Here is a 27985-nt window from a genome sequence, read left to right on the forward strand (position 1 = left end):
TGCTCTTCTTTTCATGGAACAGAGTCTTATTTCCGAACTAAGTATACTTTTTTTCCAGGGTAAAATACACATAAGCGAATTTTTCCTAACACATAAATTATCAACATGTGATCAGTAGTAATTAATTCTAATGAACCTTAGAGTCACAGCAGTATTTTCCAAGAATACTGACTCACTACCACTAACAATTACCTTGTATATGTCAATGAGATGTTCAGAATACATACCTCCTGTGCAAGATCTTGTGCATTGGAGATAAGAGGAAATGGAGGACTGGCCTTGTTCATGTGTACTGCAACAGCATTGTGTATCTTAAACGCATTCTGGAAATCTTTATTTTGTACAAGTTGTAAAAGCAGTGAAATATCCTCCTGGCTCTGAGAATCTACCAAGGTATGTTGGATATGTTTAAGTGAAGAAAACAAGTCTTCCACTTCTAGTAGGAGAAGGAAAAGGTATCCAAAAATTAATTTTGTCTTAATTCTACAAGTGTCTTAAGATAAAATTTCTTGAACCAATAACAATATAAGTTTTGGGGAAAAAAAACAGCTATTTTTTGAGTGTCAAATCACTGTCATTTTACTGATTTTTAAGTAAAACTCTTACCACCAACAGTCCCATCACTTACAAACAACTTTAAAAAAAATCTCATGGCATTTCCTTTTTTCATTTACCAGGACATTTAGTTTTCCCACATCATCAAACAGTCTTTACAAAAACATATATAATAGCTCCTTGATGTTCCATTACATGTCTAAACTGTAACTTATAATAACCATTACATTAAATTGAGCATTCAGGGTGCTTCCAGTTTTTTGGTAGTATAAAAGCATTTCTATACATAATGATCATTGCTGTGTAAAAATATGTCTGAGATTCTGATGTTCCTTCAAATAATTCCAAGAAGTAGCATTTTAAAATACCATTCTGACATTTTAAAAGCCAAAGAGTTTTCTAGGGAGGTTTTACTAATTCACATCCCATTACCAATATTCAAATATTATCATTTTTAAAAACCTTCCATTTCTTTAACAGGGATGTTGAAGCTTATTCATATTTACCAAGCACTTCTGTGGTCCACAGAACTCTTATGAACATATGAGTCTCCTAAGATGATAGTGAAAAATTGGGGCATGTGTATGTTTGCATGTTCCTATTAGTGTCCATATGTAGCACATACATTTTTCTTGAAGGAGGTTATTCCAAAATGGATAAGAACCACATGGTGCCTCTTCTCTGACCCCCAACAGGTAGATACACTTGTGGGAAACAGTTTTATAATTTTTCTGTCTGTTATGTGTTAAGAATAATCCACCTATTCCTGTGTGATTTCTCACGCTGTCTCTATGCTTATAAACTTCTTCCCCTAGGTCATTAAGTTTATAAGCATAGAAACAGTGAGAGAAATCACAGAGGAATAGGTGGATCCCCTGGAAAAGGGAAAGGCTACTCACTCCAGTATTCTGGCCTGGAAAATTCCACAGACTATATACAGTCCATGGGGTCACAAAACACTGAACACAACTTTCACTTTCACAGGTCATTAAATGTTTACTCACATTTAAAACTTACTATGGTTTCTATTCCACAGGTAACTTCAATCCATCTAGAATTAATTTTGTATAGATTTGAGGGGAAATTTGAACTTCATTTCTTCCAAACAGTTAACCAATTATTCTAACACCATTTATTGAATAATCTCTTCCACTGATTTATGACACAGCCAAATTCTTATATCAGGGTCTGTTTCTAGTCCGTTGGTTTATGAGAACTGAAATCGTCAAGTAACATTATAGTCTACACTCATACTGACATGACAAAAACTTGCTCATTACTTTTTCAAAAATGTTTTGACTTCAAGTGAGCTACAAAATCATTTTTAAGATGCCTCCTCACTATCTCCTATGTATCCAAAAAGAAAAAACCTACCGAGATGCTGTCTAAAATTAAAACTGTAAATGATTCTGGAAAAAACGTAATAGTAGGTACTGTCTGTGTACATCTGTGTCTTATAGAGTCCCATGAAAAATAATAATAATAATAAAACCCTCTTGGTTTAAGTCTTTCTGTTAGTTTTCTTCATACAGGGCTTGCAGAAAAGTTATTAATCTTATATCCTACTACTAAATAGTAGTTAAATATTTTATAGATTAGAATAGCTCTTCTAATCAGCTCTTCTGAAGTTCCCCATCTTCCACCCCTCACCCCAAATCAAAACTGCTTTAGTTCTCAAAAAAAAAAAAAAAAAGTTCTCTAGCAACTTAAAACGTAGCCCCCCTCAAAAAAAAGACAGGAAAAAATCATAAAAGTCAAAACAGTCATCTGAACAACCTAAGTAGTTGTGATCCAGAACTAAATAATTAGCTTTAAGTTAATGATTTATCAAGTTAATGATTTATCTACAAGAGTAGACAAAATATAGATAGGGGAAACTGAAAGATGTTGATCAAAGGGTACGAACTGTCAGTTTTAAGGTGGGTAAGTTCTGAGGATCTAATGGTAGCACGGTGATTACAGTCAATAATACTGTATTGTATACTTGAAATGTACTGAGAGTAGATCTTAGGCATTCTCACTGCACACACAAAAGGTAAATATGTGAGGTGATGGATGTGTTAATCAACTTAACTGTATATTTCACAACATTAGACTGTACACTTTAGATACATAAATTTTTTTTTGCCAACTGTACATCAATAAAGCAGTGCTGGGAAGAATATGGAACATCAGATTTCATCAAATTCAAAGAAGTTACCACAGAAATTACCTAAGTATATAAACAATTCTCAGAGTAGGAAGAATTCAATAGCCTTAAAGTAGTATCTTTAGAGTAAAACAGGAAGACATTTTAAATATCTTAAAAGGAAAAAGAATTACAAAATCAACAAAGTAGCTGACTATACTCTCCTGAAGACTATAACCTTTCTGAGTCGATTATGGGATTTCGGTTTAAATTTTTACTAACTGTTTAAAGGGGCTTAGCCTGGTTGTCAGGACAATGAGAAAATCAGAAGCTTCAGATCTCACTGCTGACAAACCAATAAGCAACTTTAGTCAGCCCAGAAGGTAACAATCTCCCTACTGTGTCTCTTCAAGCCCAGGGAGAGTTAAATTTTTAGAGGCAAAGGTATTGCTGCATAATCTCTATGTACCAAAGCCACCCACAAAGACACTAAAATATGGACATTAAAAAATTTTTTTAATCTGTAGTCATACCTTTCAGCTATAACTACTGTTACTATTTTATTATACTATATAGCCTTTCAGACTTTCAAAAAATGCTGGTCTTAACCACAGAGACCACATTATAAATACTGTTTTGCAATCTGATATTTTCCAATGTCTATAGAATAAATTCTTAGCATAAAATTACTTATCAGGGCTTCCCTTGTGGCTCAGCTGGTAAAGAATCCACCTGCAACATGGGAGACCCGGGTTCGATTCCTGGGTTGGGAAGATTCCCTGGAGAAGGGAAAGGCTGCCCATTCCAGTATTCTTGCCTGGAGAATTCCATGGACTGTACAGTTCATGGGGTTGCAAAGAGTCAGACACGGCTGAGTAACTTTCACTTATCAGATAATAAAAACATTTAAAACTTTTATACGTGTTGCCAAACTGCTCCCACAGATTTGTACTAACTCATACTCTTACCATCAAACAACTTGAGTGCATGTTTCTACAAACAGACCAAATTTTTCACTTTTGGTGATCTGGTTAGGAAAGCATATATTTCTTTATCCAGTAGTGAGTTTCAATGTATTTTCACAAGGTGAACAGTCATTTATGTTTCTTTTTTCCTTAATTTTCTGCTTATCTTTTGACCACTTTTCTACTAGATCTTTTTTTCCTTAATGACCAGAATTACACAGATTTTATAAATATCCCTGCAGGCTTAAGTAGAACATACTGAACATAATTTTCTTGCTATATCAGAACAATGGATTTTTAATCAAAGATATTTATGAGAATCAGTAAGAAAATTTACAAAGATATTTGTGTCCTGAATTCTACCTTAAACAAAATCAGAATCCCCTGTCATCCTTAATTATATATATACCTATATATATTTAAGTTGATTATGTACTCTCAAGAATCAACAATTTACACACTTTATTAACAGCAGTTGTGCAGTTGTAGCTGTAGTATTTTAAGACATGATATACTTGGGAATAACTAAGGTGCCCAAACCCATTTTCTTCTGTATTCAATAACCTTGATTGCTGTACTGAACTCTTGTGTCTGCATTACACTTATTCTACTTACTCCTTTGTGACAAATTCTTTTATTGCCATTTTTCACTTCTGTGGTAAACAGAGCATATAATTTTCATTTTTACAATATTTTAAATATATGTAAATATCCCAAGGAAATAGGAAAGGTAAGGTAGAATAATTTAAACTGCTGCTGCCGCCCAGTCACTTCAGTCGTGTCCGACTCTGTGTGACCCCATAGACGGCAGCCCACTAGGCCCCCGTCCCTGGGCTTCTCCAGGCAAGAACACTGGAGTGGGTTGCCATTTCCTTCTCCAATGCATGAAAATGAAAAGTGAAAGTGAAGTCACTCAGTCATGTCCGACTTTTCGTGACCCCATTGACTGCAGCCTATCAGCCTCCTCCGTCCATTTTCCAGGCAAGAGTACTGGAGTTGGGTGCCATCGCCTTCTCCAAATCTAAACTAGGAATGGTTTAATGAGAGATAAAACTAGAGATCACTGACCTTATTTCAGGAGATTCGATAATAGTTGAGATGCTGAGACACAGATAGGAAATAGGCAATTTTTGTGGTTAGTCCAAAAGGGATGATTGCTTTCAAGTTCTAAGAAATGAGTAGCCTTCTCATGTTGATAGGAACTCAGGTAAGGAATACGGTTCCAGAGAAAGATAAAATCTGGTCAATCTGTCCAAAGTGTGCTCATACTGAGGAATTCTAAGATATAAAGACTGTCCATGACGGTTTAAAATCCAGGGAAAAAAATTTCAGGGTCAAACTGGAAATATCTTTCTCTCAGGAAGTCAGGGACCAACATAAGATCTATAAGGATAGGACAGATCTTACTTTACTTAAGTAAAGGCTTTTGGGAGAATTTAAGGACTATGCCATGTGCCAGAAGTTACAAATTTAACTGGATTTCAGGTTCAAATTTTGAAGGTTATCATCAAGACCAATTTAATCTTGTTAATTATTATCCTTTACAATTCCACTAACTTTTATGAAGTCCTACTCACATTTTTTGTTAACTAGTAAAAACTGTTTTCACCGAAATTATCCCCTTTTAGAAGTTATCTTCAGACTTGGTACATTAGTCAATGTTGCCAGACTACACTGAGATCACTTGCACTTAAGCTCAGCTTTTACAATAAAATATCACCAACATTATAGAAAAACTACAAATAGGTGTTGTTGTTGTTCAGTTACTAAGTGATGTCTGACTCTTTGCAGCCTCGTGGACTGTAGCACACCAGGCTCTTCTGTCCCCCACTGTCTCCTGGAATTTGCTCAAATTCACGTCCATTAAGTTGGTGATGCTATCTAACCATCTGATCCTCTGCCACCCCTTTCTCCTCCTGCCTTCAATCTTCTCCAGCATCAGGGTCTTTTCCAATGAGTTGGCTCTTTACATCAAGTGGCCTGATACAAATTTGGCCTGAATTTCACATTGGTCACTGCCAATACAGAATAGAAAGATACAGAACAATAAATACATATATTTTAATCCTCCTAAAATCTGACAAATTTTTTCCAATTTAGAAAAACCACCAAAACCTGAGACATACATAGTTCAGATCAAATTTCTTCAGAAGGAGAAAAAGTCACACACAAAAATGGCACCTGGGCGAAGAAATCTTTTTCTCTGACTTTCAAGGAAATGCTTTTTCTGCCATGCCAAGGGATTTTAAAAAGATAAACATCATGATAATGATGATGATTATTTAGATTTTAGGGCTTGATTGTGATATGTCATTTATCTGCTTTAGAAAAGCTGACCTGAGATGTCTTTTCACCTAATACAAAATCATGTAATGTACACTGACTAGTATTTAGAGGTGCTTACACATTCTATTTTACCATGTATCTGTAGACAGAATTTCTTCTAGTTAACTGTGTTTGTATATGTTCACACATATAATGCACCCCCCAAATGCTACTTTTACAATACTGCTGCATTTATTTCTGCTATTTTAACCAAGTGTATTGTGCTTTCAGTGTTTTCTCAGAATATTTTATTTCAATTCTAACATAATCACAATAATATGCTAGATAGTACACTGGGAAGCTTCAGCAAAAGAAACCAAAACTGCAATCTGTGAATGTAGAGGCCATGTAGCTTTATGAGATATATTGCAAAAACATCTTTGATTGTGTAGCACCAGCCTGGGAAACTAAGTTAGATAGCAAATTTGATAAGTGTGATTTATGTGGACAGTTTTCAGATAAATTCCATATCTGCTTTCATGGCCAATTTAGCTGGAAAAGTTTCCAGATTGTACTTTTAGGCAGGAAAGCTTCCTCACATACACTCATGCTTCAGGTTCAAATAAATTTCCATTAAAAATACTTAATGAATAAACAGAACAGATTAAGTTACCGAACACTCAGAAGTTATTAAAACTTCATCATAAGTAGCTTGACAGAAGATATGAACTAAACGATATGGAGTTAAAGAAAGATCTAAGAGAAAATATAAAACAGTAAATGATAAAAACTTATTTATAAAGAAACATTAATTTCATCAGTTTATAAATTAAACAGACATTAAGAGTTATGCTGCTTCTGTCCAATAAAGCTTTAAAGTCACATAGAAAGCAACAAATATCTATCTATACCATTAGTCTTAAAATATTGATTATAATGAATTTTATTAGAAAATTCTGAATGGACTTCTGATAAAGGGTCTTTTCTTTGATACTAAGTATGATGTCATAATGAAAAATAATTGTTAGCAATATCTACTCAGGGATTCTCATTTCTGACTCATTCTAGTTTCATAAAAAAATTATTAATTTCAAAAGGTATTTTGTTACAGGTTTAAAAAACTTTGTTTTTATACAGTATATCTTTAAAAGCACTTCATTTTACTCAAGAACAGCACATTTGCTACATACTGTAAGAAATGTTCCATTGTCTGATGCATTAATTAGATTCAGTTCAGTCACTCAGTCGTGTCCGACTCTCCGTGACCCCATGAATCACAGCACGCCAGGCCTCCCTGTCCATCACCAACTCCCGGAGTTCACCCAAACTCATGTCCACAGAGTTGGTGATGCCATCCAGCCATCTCATTCTCTGTTGTCCCCTTCTCCTCCCGCCCCCAGCCTTTCCCAGCATCAGAGTCTGATACTTAAAACAAAAGCCACTTAAGTTATTTGAAATTCTGTGCAATTCCAGAGGAAATATGAAAAATCTAATCAGATGCAGCTAAATCCATCCTCTCAAATATGTACCTACTTCTACAATAATGATGAAGATAGATAACAGAGGACAGACTGCAGAGAGAAGGGAGATCTCCCCATATACAGATCAGAGGCTCCCTTTCCCCATTCCCACACACAATAAGCACAAAGAAAAAGAACCACATGGCTCTTTACACAGAGAAGTAAAGACATAAATGAAGAATTACAGGGCTATTGAGAAAAAAACGACACAACTGTAGAGTAGGGAGCGAGCAAAGAAGGGAGCACTGAGGAAGAGCAGTACTCACAGCAAGGCAGGAGAGTCTCGACAGAAATGGGGACACTGTGCAGAGGGGAAGACAAACGTGGACATAACAAATCTGGCTTTGGTGAGAAATTCTAGTTTGTAACAACTTCCCTACAAGCAAGTTCAGTTCAGTTCAGTTCAGTCGCTCAGTCGTGTCCGACTCTCCGCGACCCCATGAATCATAGCACGCCAGGCCTCCCTGTCCATCACCAACTCCCGGAGTACACTCAAACTCATGTCCACAGAGTCGGTGATGCCATCCAGCCATCTCATTCTCCGTCACTTTATATCTAATTCAAATTCCTTGTCCTCCAGTCTGATCCATTCCTCTTATCTGATGTTCCATAAACATTAAGTTTGCATCATCTGCTCTAACATTTCACACAATAGCTAAATCTTGATCATTTATGTTGAAAGAAAAGGTATATTATCTAAAAGTAAGAAAAATCACTGACATTTGGTTTGGGGATAATTAATCAGCTAAATACACACAGAGAACTCCACAAACCACCTAAAATGAAACAGAATGAAGACTCTAAAATAGGTAACAGAAAGCAATCACTAAGAGTTGCTCTATCTGAAAATTCTACCTTCAGATTCCCAAGCCTCTGGAGAACTGTTCGGCTATAAGGGTAAACAATAAAATTACTCAAGGAAGGTAAGGAATCTCCGTTTCTGAAGATCTTTCAAAAGCAGTGGAGATAACCATCTCCCCTGGATTAGTTATCTTATTGCCATCATTTACCTCACATGAAAATAAGATTCTAGGGACCTATTCAAGCATTAAGATTCGTCCACCAATTCTTTTAACCTATCCTCAGAAACTTCTATAGTTCAACCAACTTCATGACTTCTTTCTGAGAACTTTTATTAAAGATTTCTTTTCTCCTAAACTGTATAGTCAAACTGACTATTCAGGTGAGGAATTTAATAGTATAGAGGATGAGGAAATTATGGGGCTTCCCTGGTGGCTCAATGGTAATGAATCTGCCTGCCAGTACAGGAGACAACGGATTCCATCCCTGGGTGGGGAAGATCTCCTGGAGAAGAAAATGGAAACCCACTTCAGTATTTTTGCCTGGGAAATCCCACAGACAGAGGAGCCCAGTGGGCCACAGTCTACAGGGTTGGAAAAGAGTCAGATACAACTTAGTTACTAAACAACAACAAATGAAGAAATTATACCAGTTTCCAGTACATCTATCCATTGAATTGAAATTAGAACTTCCACATAGGAAATCCTTGCTTAAGTTGGGATGGGTAGTCTTTCCTTTTTCTTTTTAAATTTAAGGAAATAAAATTCAGATCACTGAGCTTTGGTTTTCAGTGGATTAGGTTAAAATGCATTTATTAAAAATAATCAGAAGCTCCTGAAAGACCCTAAACAGTAAGTAATCATTAACACATTGGGTTACAAATTAAAAACAAATTCTAGACAAGTATACAAGCAAAGACAGTTGAGAGAGAAGACAGAGCAAACATCTTAGCTCCAAATACAGGACAACGGAGAAATACCACTGAAATGATTACTGCTCCATCAGGTAAAAAAATTTCATAATTTTTCTCTGGACAAAACTATAATGAATTTGATGAGCAAGAAAAATAACTAAATTTGAGGTCAGAATATCTGGGCCCTGGTTATGGCTTAGATTATTTATTAGCTGCAATATATGTCACTGGAAAATCCATTTCAAATCTCTGGACCTCTCTATAACATGACTGGCTTTGACTTGGATATTATTTCATAAACTTCTGTTAGTGATCCATTAAAAATGTATATTCTTTAATAGCAAATGAAACAACTGACAAAGAATTCATCTCCAAAATATACAAGCAGGTAATGTAGCTTAATACCAGAAAAATGAACAACCCAATCAAAAAGTGGGCAGAAGACCTAAACAGACATTTCTCCAAAGAAGACATACAGATGACTAATAAACACATCAAAAGATGCTCAACACCACACATTATTCAGTTCAGTTCAGTCGCTCAGTCGTGTCCGATTCTCTGCGACCCCATGAATCACAGCACGCCAGGCCTCCCTGTCCATCACCAACTCCCGGAGTTCACTCAAACTCATGTCCATCGAGTCGGTGATGCCATCCAGCCATCTCATTCTCTGTCGTCCCCTTCTCCTCCTGCCCCCAACCTTTGCCAGCATCAGAGTCTTTTCCAGTGAGTCAATTCGTCGCATGAGGTGGCCAAAGTATTAGAGAAATGCAAATCAAAACCACAATTAGGTATCATCATCTCACATGGTTAGAACGGCCATCATCAAAAAGTCTATAAACAATAAATGCTGGAGAGTGTGTGAAGAAAAGGGAACCCTCTTACACCGTTGGTGGGAATGCAAACTAATACAACCACTATGGAGAACAGTATGGAAATTCCTTAAAAAACTATGTATAAAACTACAACACAACCCAGCAATCACACTATTGGGCATATACCCTGAGGAAACCAGAACTGAAAAAGACACATGTACCTCAGTGTTCAATGCAGCACTATTTACAATAGCAAGGACATGGAAGCAACCTAGATGTCCAACAGATGAATGGATAAGGAAGTTGTGGTACACAGACACAATGGAATATTACTCAGCTATAAAAGGGAGGCATTTGAGTCAGTTCTAATGAGGTGGATGAACCTAGAGCCTATTATACCGAGTGAAGTGAGTCAGAAAGAGAAAGACAAATACCGTAAATTAACGCGTATATATGGAATCCAGAAAGATGGTACCAATGGTCCTGCATGCAGCGCAGCAAAGGAAATACAAAGAACAGACTTTTGGATTCAGTGGGAGAAGAAAAGGGTGGGATGATTTGAGAGAACAGCACTGAAACATACACATTACAATATGTAAAATAGATAACAGGGCAAGTTCAATGTTTGACACAGGGCACCCAAAGCCAGTGCTCTGTGACAATCTAGAGGGATAGGGTAGAGAGGGAGGTGGGAGGGGGAGTTTAGGATACAGGGGACACACATATACCTATGGTTGATTCAAACTGATGTATGGCAAAAACCATAATGCTGTAATTATCCTCCAATTGAAATAAATAAATTTTTAAAAAGAAAATGTGTACTTATCTTTCAACTCAGTATGTACATCCCTATTTGAAATAAAGATTTATGAATACTTAAGTGCAACATAATATTCTTTAATATTATCTATTTTATTTCAGTTCTTTAAAAACTTACTCATTAGTAGGATGGCTAAAATTAAAAAGATATATAATAATAAGTAGAAGTGAGAATGCAGAGAAACTGGAACCCCCCACATGCTGATGGTGAAAAGGTAAAATAGTGCAGGTACTGGGGAAGATATAGCAGTTCCTCAGTAAGTTAAACAAAATTACCATTTGATCCAGCAATTTCATTCCTAGGTATATATCCCAAAGAACTGAAAACAGGTATTTAAACAAAAACTTATACATGAATATTCATAACAGAAGAAAGGTAAAACCACCTAAATGTTCCACCAACCAGATGAATGGATTAAACAAAACATGGTTAATATTCCGTATAGTGGAATATTATCCAGCCTTAAAAAGCAATGAATTCCACAACACAGATGAACCCTAAAGACATGCTATGTGAAAAGAAACCAGTCACAAAAGCCACATACTGCATGATTCAGTTAGATAAAATATTCCAAATAAACAAATACATAGAAAGTAGATTAGGGTGGTCAGGAGTTAGGGGGAGGAAAGAATAGGAAGTAAATGCTAATGGGCCCAAAGTTTCTATCTGAGGTAATGAAATGGTGATGCCTGAACAATCTTGTGAATATACTAAAAACTCATAAAGTGTACACTTAAAAGAGAATTTTATGGTATATGATTTAAATCTTAATAAAGCTGTTATTTTAAAAATGAAATAAAAAATTACTGTTAAAATCCACAAGCTAATTTCTTAGACTAAAAAGTTACATGACCTCTGGTGGCTTTTGGTTCTTTTAAGTTAAATTTTAATCAAACTTACAATGTACAATATGCTTTTATATACATGCTTTCTTTTCACTTGGTCCTCAAGAAAATACAGAAACTGAGACTCAGCAAACTGAAATAACTTGTCAAAGATCAATAGCAAGTGATGGTAAAAAGTATTTAAACTTTACATTTGACTCCAGGTATCCCTGTACTTTCAATATGCAATGATGTTGCACATTTCTGAACATACAATCATGCAAGTCTTTGCTAGGGTGAAAAAGTTAAAACCTATTAATACCTGTATTAACAGGTGGAATGAAGTTTTGACACATTGTGTCAAAGACCAAATGGTACAGCAGTTAATTTTTTTCCGTAGAATTATGCGTATTTAATAACCAAATATTGTATGACTATACACATATTCTAATGAATTTTTGTAACGTTTATTTTAGGTTAGCTCTAATCTTAGCAATATGAACAAATCAAAAAATCATCAAACAGTCCCAACATTTTAAATATTAAGCTTAATACCAATAGGTTTAATTATTCGATTTCAGAAAAAAAGTCCCTCAAAGGATGGCTAATAAAGTTTGGAAATATTTATAGAAGTTGAGCAAAATTTAATAGCAAGAATAATTAACTTCTCTGAAATAGTATGAACTCAAAGTTTATTGGCACTGGAATTTTTTTTTTGTTGACTTTAAATAAACTTTTAAATAAACTTTATTTTAAAGCCAATCAAAAAAAAGTTCATCATGATCCAGAACAATTCTAGTATATCCCATGATCAACCAAAAGTCAAATAACATCAGAGAGAAATGTGAAGAAATATTTTATTTTATAACATCAAATACAAGAATAATAATTTGAATATGCAGAGACACCTGGCAAAAATATGTAGGTACTAATAAAGACTGAAATACAGTATTATTAATATCATAAAAATATTTTATTTATCCTAGTTTTCTTCCCCTCAGTGTGTGTGTGTTTTTTTTATATATATATATAATTTTTTCTTATCACTAAAAGCATCTGGTGAAAACTAGCAAGCCCTTAATCACAAATTTCAAGAATCTCCTTATCAGCCACAAAACCTATAGCTTGCTATAGGGTGTGTGTTGAGTGGGTGTGTGCACATTTCCTAAGGTCTCTTCACAAATGTGATAATCAGAGTCATGTCTATGATAGACAGCAACGTTTCCTAGTTATTCCCTTTAAACAGTCTGTCTACTGTATTTACTTGTCCACAGTCCTGACCCAGAATCAGTTATCTGTGATTACAAAAATCAATGAAACAGTGAAAGCTACAAAGACATCTGAGGATGACCCTATTCTCCCTCATTCTACTCTAACCTACATTCTGCTCTTTTCTCAGGATTTTTCTCACAAGGTAGTTTGTATCTTTACTTATGAAAGAGAACAAGACGATGATATTTCATTCATAGCAAGTTTTAACAACTCATGCCAATTTTAAGGAAGGCTCCTTAATATATCAAAATTCTTATAATTTATGCTAGTAATATTAATTATTCATTTAAATTTCCCATATCACTATTTTTTAACTTTCAATAAGATTCTAAGTGCTTTTACACAAGAAAATTCAGTTCATTCTTTCCGAATATTTTCTATCAATCCATCCCTGCATGTTTAATATTATACACTGCCAAATTTATACTTTTTAAAAATCACCACCCAGACAAAGTACCCAATCTTTCCAATCACATTTTCAATTCTTTAAGAAGAATTTCCTCTACTCACAGATAAATGATGATGTATCATTTGGAAACTGAAGGCTCCCTTTCAGAGAAATAAATCAGATGCCCCATCCTTGCTTCATTTAAAACAAGGTTGCTGTTTCTGGTTGTGAGAAAAGCTGAGAAGCTGTCTCCTGGCATGAGCATATTAATCTAAACACTGGCAGGGAGACTCACACAACTTCAGGGAGTACTGTTGTAGTTTGATGTGTTAGCAAATTACAAACAGGAAAAAAATTTCTGGCATAAAGCTATTATACCTCATTTTAAAGTGAAACCTTAAAACTGAGTACATCCAAAAACTGAAGATTTGACTGACAAAAACCACTTTATAACTTATGGTAACTTTTCATGCTTCCTACAAATAACACATTTGTGTTGAGTGCATTAAAATTAAATCTATCACTCATTTCTCAAAACCCGAAACATTCTCCTTATCCAAGAAATGACTTGCAGAGAGCTGGTACTAAATTCCAAATTACTTTAAAATAAATTATGTAAAACAGCCTCAAGTTCAAGGATTATACAAAGATAATTTTTAAAACCACAGTGGGTTGCAAGTCAGAAGAAAATATAGTTGTCCTTTAACTACACTTGTAGAAAAACAAACCAAGCAACAGGTCTTCAATTTTCTGTGGTTAGGCAAGAAAACAAAAATTCCACAAGTGAATTTCACGTTTCTTCATGGAGATTACACGAATCTTGTCTACTACACGGACATTTATGCCTAATTCAATTAAAGTAAATGGACAAATACATTAAACTCAAAGAAATTTAAATAGAAACCCAGAAGACTCAAACTAGGCCTGGGTTGGATATATTACAATGTAAGTTTTTGCCAAGTCAGAGAGAATATTTAGAGAGTATTTTAATAAAAAATAATGAAATGGTATAAGATGATGCCAGTAAGAGGCCATGAAATATTTTTACTCTAACAAAACTCTAAAACAGCATAAAATTCCTTCATATAAATGCATTTTTAAAATATGTAATCTGTTTTTACTATAATGCCTTTCATTATTACCATTTAGGCATTTTTTGCACACTTCATTATGACTGAATATATCTGTGATTCCTGAAATCACAGAAAAGGATGCACAATGCTTTCTGTCAAGAGATATGAATCCTTTGTAAAGGTATAGCAGAGAAAAAGTAGTTATGATCTAGCAGAAATTGTTCTAGAATGCAATTAGTATATATCACAAACATATATACAAATATATAGTACATATGGTACTTTTATATACATAGATAGTAAATAAGGTACTTTTATATACAGATACATAGAGAGTATATGGTACATTTATATAGATGGTAACTCTGAGTAAGAAAAAGATGTTGCACTCTTGGTAGCCAAAGCTCTGGTCCAGTGAGTGAAGAACAGGCTAGATGTCAGTTTCCACAAAAACCCTTTGCTCTTTGCAGTATACCAACTGCATATCCAGATTAGGCAAATTAAAACTTGGCCCTACTACTTAGCATGGTGTCTTATACTAGTGATTTAACTGAGGTTCAATTTCTTTTTCTCCAAAGTAGGCATTATAGTAGAGCCCTGTTAACAGAGCTATTGTAGAAATTACACAGAAAGGCATTTGCTATAGCATCAAGTAAAGGATTCAATAAACACTTAAATAGACGGCAAAACAAAAATGAAAACCCTCTCCTTTCAAAGTGAAGTATCTGTCTTTTCACATCTGTAATTATAAATCATTAAGAAATAAAAATATTTCCTTTGAGTTAGCCTGGTTTTAATGGAACACAAGTTAACGTACACCACTGAGACTAGTTCAGAGGTCTCTTTTTTGTGTGCAGAGGAAGAGGGATACTTAAGTTTGGAAATGCCCATTTGACATCAATCTCTCTTATAGATTCACAGTGCCTATTAATATTCTAAGGGCTACAAGAAGTACTGTAATAAGAAGCTGTTTAACTTATTTAACCCCTCTCAAAATTTGATCACAGGATTCTTTTATATCTATAAATACATCATGTGCATGCATGCTAAGTTGCTTCAGTCGTGTCCAACTCTGCAACCGTATGGACTATGGCCTGCCAGGCTCCTCTGTCCATGGGATTCCCCAGACAAGAATACTGGGGTGGGTTGCCATGCCCTCCTCCAGGGCATCTTCTGGACCCAGGCATCGAACCTGCATCTCTTATGTCTCCTGCACTGGCAGGCCCAGGTTCTTCACCACTAGTGCCACCTGGGAAGCCCATTAATATATATCATAGCAGTAGTTTTTTGATTTTCCTCACAAAATGAAATTTAGGAATAGTTAGTATAGTGACCCCATGGACTGCAGCCTACCAGGCTCCCCCATCCATGGGATTTTCCTGCCAAGAGTACTGGAATGGGTTGCCATTGCCTTCACCCTATAATGCACATCTTTTATGCGTATTATGCCAGAGAAATAACACCAAGTTTTTCTCATTAATAACTATTAAATTATTTCATAAACCTTAAAGAAATCAGAAATTCAAAACCTGAAAATTCCTTTTCAGTAATTTTTATATAAAATTCGAGTTTGAAGTGAAATGTGAATTTCAAGGCTTTAAAGGTCAGGCCTTATACAGGAATTTTTACTTCAAAGATTAAATATAAAAATCATGTTGTAGCAAATATCCTGAACGTTTCGGAAACATGCTCCAGTTCTACATGGCTAACAGAAAACAAGTTATATGGCCTTTCTAAGAAAAAAACTAATCCTGGTCTGAATTCAAATTGTTATTACTTACATTCTTTGAATCACTCTTCCCTCCTATACACATTTATGTTAAGGCAAGATAAACAACAGCAAAACATTTTCTAATTCTTCTACTGTTTTTACTTACCTAATATTTTCACAGCATAATGAGGACTTTCTAAGACAATTCCTTCCTCTGTATCAAATATAGGGTTATCTATTCCAGTTTTTGGAGGAATCTGGGCTAGTTTCTTAAGTCTCATGGAAGAATTGAGGTCAAGTTCTTGCTTCTTCCCTTCTTCCTCTCGCCTGCGCCTCATGTCCTCCTGCTGCTGCCGAATACGTTCCAGCTGTGCACTTCGACGCACCGGCATCATCCTGGTGCCCAAATCTCCAGGGCAGTCAACAGCCATCTCTCGGTGCTTCTGATGTTCCTCTGGTGATGCAAGATCAACATTTTTTACTCCGTTGTCTGATTCCTCAGTAACATGCCCATTCATATGGGATGTTGTCATGGTTATCTATAAAAACCTGTACCACTCTTTATAAATCAATTTTTCCTATAAAGCCAATCTCTTGATTCTGTAGTATAAAATCCATGTTACTTCAAAAAACAAAACAAAACAAAAAAAAAACTTCTCACATCACATAATAATGCTATGAAAATGTATCCATGAAGGAAATCTAAGGGGAAAGATGGGGGGGAAAAAAAGTATAAGAATTACAATATAAAAGTAGAATTTACATCGTCTACTTCCAATCTCTATTGCTAAACAATATACAAAATATCTCAAAAGTATATAATATTATTTTGCTATATAGATTAAATATTTTCCTTTCATTTTACAGAACTGAGGAAATCAAGATGTTTAAAGAAAAAAAGCTGTTTCAAGAAAAAAAGCTGTCTCAAGTATTTGAAGCATATTTCTTAATTTTACAGCTGAAAAAAATGAAATATTAGAAAGTTCAGCAAAGCAGAAAAATAAGAAAGTTCTGGGTACTAGTTTAGTAAAGAATAAGATATTTAAGGTATAAAGGTATTTTAATCACCTTTATAGTTGTTTCAACACTATATTCTACAGTCAATGAACATACATTAGTCTGAAATCCTTTCCTGCTGCTACTGCTAAGTCGCTTCAGTCGTGTCCGACTGTGTATGACCCCATGGACAGCAGCCCACCAGGCTCCCCTGTCCACAGGATTCTCCAGGCAAGAATACTGGAGTGGGTTGCCATTTCCTTCTCCAGAAATCCCTTCCTAGTTAACTGCTAAAGAACCTGGCATACAGCAAGTTATGTTGTCGACTCACTTGAGATAAGGCAGCATTGTAGGGGACAATTCACTTTTTAAGAGTTTATGAAAAAGAAATTTTAATTAGCAGCTAAGGCATTTACAAGATAAAACCACCTCTACAAGATAAAACCACATCTATAAGATTAAAGTGAGAAAATGACTATGTTGGTTTTAGTCTTTATAACTGGTTACACTAAAAAAAGAATTAGGGTTAATTCTTTATGAGGATTCACTTAGAGAAATGGTACTATCTGCTACCACTCAAAAATGTTTTAAAGTCATACTGTACAGCAAATAAGAATATACTGGACTTGGAGACCAGAAAACTGTATTTTAATTCTGGATCTGCTACTTCCTCTAGGTTTATGATTTAAGACTAGTTTCTCTGAACCTCAGATTCCTTTGGAAAATTTATTACAGAACTGTTCAGAGTTTCAAATGAAATAATGTATATAAATTTTAGAACTAAAAAATATTTATACTTTTAGTAATTCTTAGTATTAATTTGATTGTATTTATTTTAAAAATCCAACATATTTTAGACAAGAAAAATATTTTACTGGATGACAATGGCTTTTCCTCAAGCCATTTCTTGGGCATAAATAGGCAGTTTGTTTATATAAGTGTAAACCCACATACTAAATCTAATTAGTCTTCTCTTTCTCAAGACTTTCAAAAATATTTACAATAATAACCTCCTTGAGTTGAGCTGCACTTCAGTTAATAGATTTGTTAGAGAACATGCCAACAAAGCAAAAGCTGAGTTTTCAGACAATATTCCTAATGCCAGCCAATCTCCTTTCAAGCAAACCACTTGTCACAGACGGTTTAACACAAACCCACCTAAACTACCAGGAAAACCACTAGACCAGCAATCAGGAAAATATTTAATAGGTGCAAGGTACATGAACCACAAAAATTACATCTTCACAAGAATGCTGGTAGATTTTACTGTCTTCCATCCAAATTTTAGTTTCTCTATTTATGTGATCTACATATAAATACCTTATTTATCATTAACTTGCTTCTTTTTCATTAAAAATGAGAGCTATCAGAATGTTAGATAATTCTTAAGTTTTGTAATATTGATTATTGTTGCTATTCAGACACTAAGTCGTGTCCAACTCTTGCACCCCACTGACTGTAGTCCACCAAGCTCCTCTGTCCATGGGATTTTCCAGGCAAGAATCCTGGAGTGGGTTGCCATTTCCTTCTCCAGGGGATCTTCTGGACCCAGGGACTGAATCCATGTCTCCTGCATTAGCAGGTGAATTCTTTATGGCTGAGCCACTAGAGAAGCCCTGTAATATTGATCATATACAAATACAAATTTAACTTATTTAATATTTTCATTAGAAGTAAACAAATTTATGTAGGAGTCACTGAATTGCTATATTTAATTTTTAAAGTTTAGGAGCATGTATACTTTCAGAAAATTAAAACTTTCAACTTTCTCTAGTTACAACATTTATAGCATATTAAAAATCAAATTTAATAGAATATTTTACTTATACATATGCTTATCTACAAAAATTATTTGAAATTAAAACTTAGCTTAAAAGTAAGTTTTATAAGACTGTATCCATATTCACTATATGAAATCATAATTATGCAAGAGAAATTAAGCCAGGTAATTTCAGTTGAAGTTCTAATGCTTGTCTACCTGGATCTAGTCTTTTACTCTCAGAATCTGCAACCTGATAGTAATCCACTTAAATCTCCATTTTGGTCATTTCCCTTAGAGTGTTCATAGTCCATCAGAGAGACAGCAAAGAAAATGAATGATTATTCTTCCCAGTCGATTTCTCATTAGATTTTCAATTTGTTAAAAATGGGTCATTCATGTCTTATTTTTATGCATTCCTTGGGCTTAACACAATACATGTCATATAGAAAATGCCCATCGGGTATCTGTTCACCTAAACTTAGAAATGTCATAAATTCACAGATAATGCATAGATGATGGGCTCTAAGATTTAGTCTGTGATAAAGAGACACAGCAAATCTCACAACATAAGGATACTCTCTTCCAGCAGCATTTAAAAAAAAAAAAAATTAAAGATTAGCCAGATAGAACAATCTGTTCCAGGCAGAGGGACTCATAAGACCAAAAGGAAGGAAGAGCAAGAGAATGTGGCAGCTGTAAAAGTAGGAAAGAATGCAAAATGGCTGGATGGGACAATGGGAATACGCCATACATGAACAATGATAAAACTAGAAAGGCAGGCAGGGGGCCAGCTAAAGACTCCGACCTTTACCCTGAAAGTAGTAAGACTTATTGTAAGATTTAAAGCAGGGATAACACGATTACACTCACTTTTAGATAAATATCACTCTGGTAGAAGACTAGAGGATAGACTGAGGGGTGGCACTGAGACCAATCTGAGGGCAGCTGTAAGAAATGGGGTCCTAAACTTAGATAGTTAGAATGAAAAAAAGCTACATTAAAGAGATATATAGGTTACAGAATTACTAAAACTTGGTGTTTCTATTACATACAGCAGGGCAAAAAGAAGAGAAGAAGGATGTAGTAATAGTAGTAGTAGTATTAACAACTACATTTACTGAGCTCATAATTCAATGCCATATACTACTGAAAGCACTTTACACAGTATTCACTCACTTAATCCTTGCTACAACTCTGAAAGTAGGTCCAAATATGCCTATTTTATAAATGAGGAACGGGAACTGAAGTAGGCCTTGAGGACAGGATGAAAGAGTAAGAAAAGAGGCCATATGAACCAAAGACAGAAAAATATAAAGTTTGGGGAAAGCATAAACAAAGCGAGTTGAATTATAGAGGTCAGTTTGTAGAAGAGAATACAGGCGGGAAAATTTGACTGGGTCCAACTTACAAAAAGTCTTAAATATAAGTCTTTAATCTCAAGGCAGTAAGAAAGCCATCAAAGACTGAAAAAAGAGGGGTGATTTGAACATAAATTTAATTGAGCACTTAGTCCTGCCTGAGGTACTGAAGCTAAAGAGACAGGATCCTGCCCGTTAGTTTATCGACCAAAACTTCCCACAGGAATCTAGAAATTAATGTGTCCAGAACTAAACTTATATTTCCCTTTAATTTCCTCTATATGCCTCGATCCTTTTCCTCCATTCTCAACTCTAATAACGCCACTATATCTCCCCAGTTACCCAAGGCAGCACAGCATTTAAGAGTACAGGCTCTAGAACCAGACTGTCTAGAACCTAATCCTTGTCTACTTTTAAGTTTCAGCTCACATACTTTCTCCTCTGGATTTTCGTAATTTTCCACATTGCACATGTGCCTCCTCTCAATCCCTATCACAACTTTGATCAAACTCAACTACAGCAGTCTGTATCTATCTGTCTGCCCCACCAGACTAGAAACCTTTGGAAGTCAGATATGCTGACTCATCTCTGGATCTGTGACGCTGCCTACCTAGCACAGGACCAAGCACACTGCAGGCTTGAGAAGTGAACCAGGCAGTACGATATTTCATGGACACTATCTTTGGGTCATCAGGTGGACAGCAATGTCATTAACCAAGATGGAGAATTCAAGAGAAGGGAATGAGAGAGAGGAGGAGAAAAATTAAAGGGTGTTACACGTTTTGATTTAGACACAATTTCAAGGTGACTATATGTCATACAGATAAATGATCTAATCAGCAGGGATTTATCTTACTAATCTGCATAGCCCTGATAACTAGTAAGGGATAAACACCTAATTAGGCATATGAATAAATTATTCCTTTGTTCAGAACATCTGGTGGCTTTCATAATGCCTAGAGAATAGAATCCAAACTCACAAGGTAAAATCCGAACTTTCCAACTGTATCTTTTACTATTTCCCTGTGCAAGTTCTAAGTTAGCTTCCTCACTTGTGCCTGCCTATCCCACATCTTTCTCTTCCTGCCCAAACGCCTAAGAAATAAGAACTGCTTCTCCTTTCATGTTCAACTTTCAAGATCTACCATAAGCCACTATTTCAAGAAAATTTTCCAGATCACCTCAATTAAATAATGATCTCACAGTACCAAAACTCCAAGACTTAATAATAATGCTCATGAGTTAATTCATGAGGTACAAGGCAGATTCTTCCACAATCAAAGAAACATTATGCTGTGTCCCATAGTTTTAAAATTAAAGATCATTATAATTTTTAAACAAACCACGAATATTTTACCTCATTTATGCAATTAACACATAAAAATAAACAATGAAAGAGTACCAATCCAAAGGAATTATACTCTCATTCTCAAAAAGAAAACAAAAAAACAATTCCTTTGTTTGACCATTTGGAATTGGAGGCGGGTAAATGACTGAACTAGAGAATTACCTTAAAAGACTGGTTTATGCAGCTAAAGTAGTTACAAGCTGCTGGACCTAAAGAGTATCCCTCTCTTCTCTATCCTCTAATTATAAATTAATTGTTTCAAAAATGCTTTGAGGCCCACATTTCAAATCCTCATCAGAATCCCAGCTTATACATCCCACCTCATGGAGCGAGGGGGTGTGGAAAGAAAAAATAAATAAAACAACTCTCCTTATGCATTCCACAAAAGAAGAAAATGAATTTTCAGGCTCACAGGCCAAAGCTATTTCAATGCTAACTTCAAACTAGCGAGAGAAAAAGGGCTCTGCTTATGTGAATTGAATACAGAAGAAGGGGGTAAAAAGAAGCTAAGTTTCAATAGGTACAAATGATTGTGAATGGGGGGCCTGAAATAGCCTGAGGGATACAGGCCCACTGAAAACTCCATACCAAGAAACAAAACCACTTATATGAGAGCCAGGAAACACGAACTGCTATAAGAAGATGAGTTCCGATATAATCAGCATACTAAATTTTAGGCAAAGGGAAATGTAAAACATACACTTCATGGGCATAAACATACTTGGTCTAAACTAGCATCTAGAACTCCAGACATTTTTTTCAATTCATCCTTCCTCCCCTTCTCCTAGGAGTAATGCCCTTTGACCAGCAGCTGGAAAGTCTCATATTAAGTGATCAGCATTCCTCTGACATTCTCAGAAGTTGCACTATTTGTTTCCATAGAGACAGCTTTGTCAGCTAACACAAAATTCAGGCCAAGAATAGTGAAAAGAACTTACATTATGCAAATCGGAAAGTTCCTGTCGACTATCTTCTTAGTTCTTTTCTGATTTTGTCACAAAACTCAAGACTTTCTTACTCTGTAAAACAGAAAAGAGACAATCAAGTGTAAAAGTCTGCAGAATCTTTTAGAGAGAGGGAAAGGACAGAAAAAGTAATTCAATATGACATCCAATTCTGTTTCCAGATAACCAGATTTCTCAGTATAAAGCAATAAAAATGCACACACACCCATCACTAATGAACATCAATCAAAATCAGTGTAAATTACCTGAAGTCAATGATGAGAAAGAAAAAGGGCATGACCCTTCTGTAGATTATTTTTAATGACATTTTTTTATCTCTAGGTAAGGCTCAAACAAAAATGAAGTTTAAGGGATTTCTTTAACTACAACTTCTGGATCAATTTAAAACTTTATAAATGGTTTCATAAGGCCAAGAAAATGAGAAGTTTCGGATCCAAAAAGAATTTGACAGAAAGAAACCACAGTTAACTGAGAGGGGGCAATGTTAACGCCACACTGAAGACCAAGACAGAGAGGATTCTATCCTAATGGGAGATTATATTTTGATAGGATAACATAGAACAAAAAGCAAATACACAGTAAGATGGCTTCAGAGAAAGGAGCACAGAGAAAGTAAAATTGGTTATGTAATAGACATGATTGGAATGATGTTTGGAAGAGGCAACATTAGATAAGATGGTCAGGAAAGGTCTATTTTAGGAAGTGATAACTGAGCTGAGACTTGAATGACAAAAAAAAAAAAGTCAGCTGTGGGAATATCCTGAAATAAAGGGTTCCAAGTTGAAGGAACAGAAAGTACATTTTTACATGGATGTCACCAGGAATCTCAATTTCAATATATCCTAAACTGACCTCAATTTCTTCCCTACTATTGTTAACTATACTACTATCTCAAGATGTTCTAATCAGTCCCCAAGATCTGTTGATTCCACAAGGTTTTTGGAATCCACTGAAGAGTGGCAGTATATGCCACCCCCAAATATGCCACTAAAAGATACTGTAAAGAAAATGAAAAGGCAAGCTATAAAAAACAAGAAATACTTGCAAAATATTTATATTCACTATAAATACTCTTACAATTCTGTAAGTCAAATGATACAACTGTTTAAAAGAGGCAAAAAATTGGACCACCAAAGATATACAAACAACAAACATTTGGAAAAATATTCAGCATCATTAAGTATACTAATAAAACCACAATGAGATACTGCATAGGATAGACAGAAATCAATGAACAGAATTAAGAAACCAGAATAAACTCCAACATTTACAGGCAAATCAACAAGAGTACCAAGACAAATTAAACGAGGGGGAGAAAAATTAAAAAAAAAAAAAAGGTCTCTTAATAACGCTAGGAAAATTATATATCCAGATGCTTACATGCAAAAGAATTAATTGGACTCTTACCTTACACCATATACAAAAATTAACTCAAAACGGGTCAAAACACACACATAAGAATTCTATAAAACTTAATTTAGGCATAAATCTTCATGATCTTGATTAGGCAATGGTTTCTTAAGACACATCAAAAGTACAAGCAACAAAAGGAAAACAGATAAGTTAGATATGATCAAAATTTAAAACCTTGTGCTTCAAAGGACACCATGAAGAATGAGAACAAAGTGTACACAAAAGGAGAAAATATTTGCAAATCATTTGATTCAGGACTTTTATCTGGAATATATAACATAACTCTATAGTAAAAAGACAGTCTGATTTTAAAGTGGGAAAAGCCCCTGAATAGACAGTTCTCCAAAGAAAATATACAAATGGCTTTATTAAATGCATGCATAAAAAGATATTCAACATTATTAGTCATCATAGAAAAGGAAATCAAAACCATGAGACACCACAACACCCACTAGGATGGCTAAGATTAAAAAAAAAAAAAGAAGTGCTGAAACTCATACACTTCTGTTGGGAATGTCAAATGGAACAGTTACACCGTAAAACAGTCGAGAAATTCTATCAATTCCACTTCCAGGTATACAACCAAGAGAAATGAAAAAAACCTTGTACAAAAATGTTTACAGCTGTATTGATACCAAAAAGTAGAGGGAAAAAATCCAAATGTCCATCAACCAATAAATGGATAAACAGTATCCAAAATGAAATATTACTGAGCAATAAAAGTACTGATACATGCTACAACACTGATGAACTCTGAAAACAGAAGTGAAAGAAGCCAGTCACAAAGGACCAAGTACTATATGATTTTACTTATAAAATGTCTAGAATAGAAAAATCTGGAGAGACAGAAGGGGCTTCCCTGGTGGCTCAGAGGTTAAAGCGTCTGACTGCAATGCGGGAGACCTGAGTTCAATCCCTGGGTCGGGAAGATCCCCTGGAGAAGGAAACAGCAACCCACTCCAGTATTCTTGCCTGGAGAATCCCGTGGACGGAGGAGCCTGGTGGGCTACAGTCCACGGGGTCACAAAGTCAGACACGACTGAGTGACTTCACACAGAGAGACAGAAAGTAGATTAGTAACTGCTGAGAGCTGGTGTGTCTGTGTGAGATGGGAGGGAATGGCTAAGGGATGCAGGTTTCTTTTGAGGGGTGATGAAAATGTTCTAGAACAGACTGTGGTAATGATCACAGAATTCTGAATAAATGCAAAGCCACTGAACTGTACACTTGAATTGGATGAATTTTATATACACAGTATCCGAATCATAACTCAATAAAGCTGTTAAATAATACAAACTTACAAATAATAATGAAATACCATTACGAACAGGACTTCCCAGGTAGCTCAGTTGGTAAAGAATCTGCCTGCAGTGCAGGAGACCCAGGTTTGATTCCTGGGTTGGGAAGATCCCCTGGAGAAGGAAATGACTATCCGCTCCAGTATTGTTACCTGGAAAATCCCTTGGACAGAGCAGCCTAGCAGGCTATATAGTCCATGGATCACAAGAGTCAAACACGACTTAGCGACTAAACCACCATGACAAATACAATAAAATCACTAAAATTTAAGACTGACAACACTAAGCTTTGGAGAGAATGTGGAGAAACTGAAACTCTCATACTGGTAAGAACATGAACTAGTGATCAGTTTGACAATTTCTTAAAAAGTTAAACATACACTGATGATATATAATCCAGTGATTCCATATGAGAAATACGTATTTTTATTTGTAAAAAAACAAAGATCTATATGGAATACTCATGAAGGCATTATTAATAATGATAGTTAAAACTGGACACAATTCAAACGTCCTTCAGCTGATCAAAGGATAAATTTTAAAAAATGTAATACTATTCAGTAATCCCCTGGAGAAGGAAATAGCAACCCACTCCAGTACTCTTGCCTGGAAAATCCCATGGATAGAGGAGCCTGGTATACCATCCATGGGGTCTTAAAGAGTCGGACACGACTGAGCGACTTTACTTACTTAATAACGTGGATGACCTAAAAAACATAATGCCAGATACAAGAGTACACACTAGATGATTCCATTTGTATGAAATTTCTAGGAAAGGCAAAATTAGTGCTGTTAGAAAAGCATTTTGGTGGATTCCTGCAGCTGAGGGTGGCCGCAGAAACTGGCTGATAGGAGATGAGGGAACTTTTTCATGGGATGGAAGTGTAATAAAACTAGATTTCAATGACACCTACATGATATAAATTTAACGAACTCAAACTGTACTTATAAAACGTGAATTTTATAGAACATAATACCTTAAAAAAGTTGTTTTCAAAATTCAGATTCAACACATAAAATTAATGACTTTTAATGTATTACACTTACTGGGCTGATTATAAATAATACATTTAAAACTGCATCTTATTACATGTAAATGGTATCTTAACAAAACCAATTTTTTAAAAAGACCAAGTCATATACTGACATCACACAAAAAATCCTATTTCATCAATAAATGTTTAACTCAATGCACAGATTTTACTTTTCAACAATGAATGCCCTGTGCATCATCTTCACAGAAAAGAAACTTAGCTATATCTAAAACTAAATACAATTCAAAACACAAACAGAATTGATCCCTGAATGACACAGGGTACATGGACACCAACCTTCTGTGCAGTGGCAATGTATAACCTACAGGAGGCTCTCCATATAGATGATTTCTCCATATTCACAGTTCTCCATTCATGGATTCAACCAACTATGAATCCTGTAGTACTGTAGTATTTACTACTGAAAAAAATCCACCTACACGTGAACTTGCACAGTTCAAACCTGTTTTGTTCAAAAGTCAACTGCATGTAGGCTACTCATGAAAAGCATTAGCTAAGAAATTACTACCAACTATCTAAGCAAAAATATATAAATTCACCAAAGATTTAACTGAGACACTACTTTCCCCAATTATTCTTTATGAAGAACTAAACATACTTTTAACATATTCTTTAGAATAAAAATAATATATTTGAAGTAAGATTAATTCATGAAGCACAATGTAAAAAAAATTTTTTTTGAAGCAGCAAAACAGATTTATACAACTGACCCAAGTTCCTTAAGAAATAGACCAAATGCAAATATCCTGCGTTTATTTTTTTTTAAATTTTTTATTGGAGGCTAATTATTTTACAATATTATATTGGTTGGTTTTGCCATACACTGACATGAATCCGTCCCGGGTGTACATGAGTTCCCCCTCCTGAAGCCCCCTCCCACCTCCCGTAACATGCATCGACCCTGAACTGGTGATTCGTTTCACATATGACAACATACATGTTTCAATGCCATTCTCCCAAATCATCCCACCCTCACCCTCTCCCACAGAATCCCAAAGACTGTTCTATACATCTGTGTCTCTTTTGCTGTCTCGTATACAGGGTTATCATTTGCATCTTTATAAATTCCATATATATGCGTTAGTATACTGTATTGGTGTTCTTCTTTCTGGCTTACTTCACTCTGTATAATAGGCTCCAGTTTCATCCACCTCAACTCCTGCGTTTATTTTTTAATGGAACTTCTGACAAGTCCTATAATAAGGGAATTTCTAAAATTCTACCTAATTCATGGTTTAGGTTTCAAATTAAGGAACCTTTATTTATCATCCAGATAACAGCATTCCAAAGAAGCCATTGCTACCCTCACAGTTTTAAAACTATTTTATTTAGAATGTACTATGTCAGACAGAATGCAAGCAAAGTCCCTGCATTTGAAAAATACCTTCAAAGTAGAAATCAAATGAGGAGGTAGGTGTAACATACAATTTAAAGGTACTTAAAGTCAATTGCTCTCACAGACAAAAAAAAAGAATGATAGGATTCCTGTTCAATTTAACTGGGTATCAACAGGGCAATGTCAATAGCTTAGAAGACATATCTTTCTCAGATGAAAACTTTCAAAGACTTAGCAGCTTTGAACATTCCTGGCAAAAGCTGCATATAAAACATATCTGCAACAGAAAGATTTTAGTTTTCAAGCTCCTATTCTTAGCCTGTAATTTTAGGCCACACAATTGCCTTGAGATTAAAAATAAAAAGACAACATGGAAAAAATACCGCTGCATTTGTAATTTGTTA

At 35.1% G+C, this 27985-nt stretch overlaps 1 protein-coding gene across 2 annotated transcripts in view; it reads right to left on the minus strand.

Moving 5' to 3' along the window:
- The window catches only part of PALS1 (protein associated with LIN7 1, MAGUK p55 family member), a 78270-nt gene that overhangs the window by 29420 nt on the left and 20865 nt on the right, over positions 1–27985 (minus strand). The window contains exons 2-4 of one of the 2 annotated variants that reach the window (XM_055436139.2): positions 22453–22533; positions 16217–16504; positions 228–436 (exon numbers count right to left, since the gene is read on the minus strand). In XM_055436139.2, coding sequence (XP_055292114.1) covers positions 228–436; positions 16217–16481 — 474 coding nt within the window. In that variant the 5' untranslated portion in view covers positions 16482–16504; positions 22453–22533. Of the gene's footprint in view, positions 1–227; positions 437–16216; positions 16753–22452; positions 22534–27985 lie in introns of both variants that reach the window. The other variant, XM_055436135.2, reaches the window with a different exon arrangement.

This window comes from Moschus berezovskii, chromosome 9 (genome assembly GCF_049115385.1).
Source record: "Moschus berezovskii isolate FMDL1 chromosome 9, NW_MosBer_1.0, whole genome shotgun sequence".
Classification (NCBI taxonomy): Eukaryota; Metazoa; Chordata; class Mammalia; order Artiodactyla; family Moschidae; genus Moschus; species Moschus berezovskii.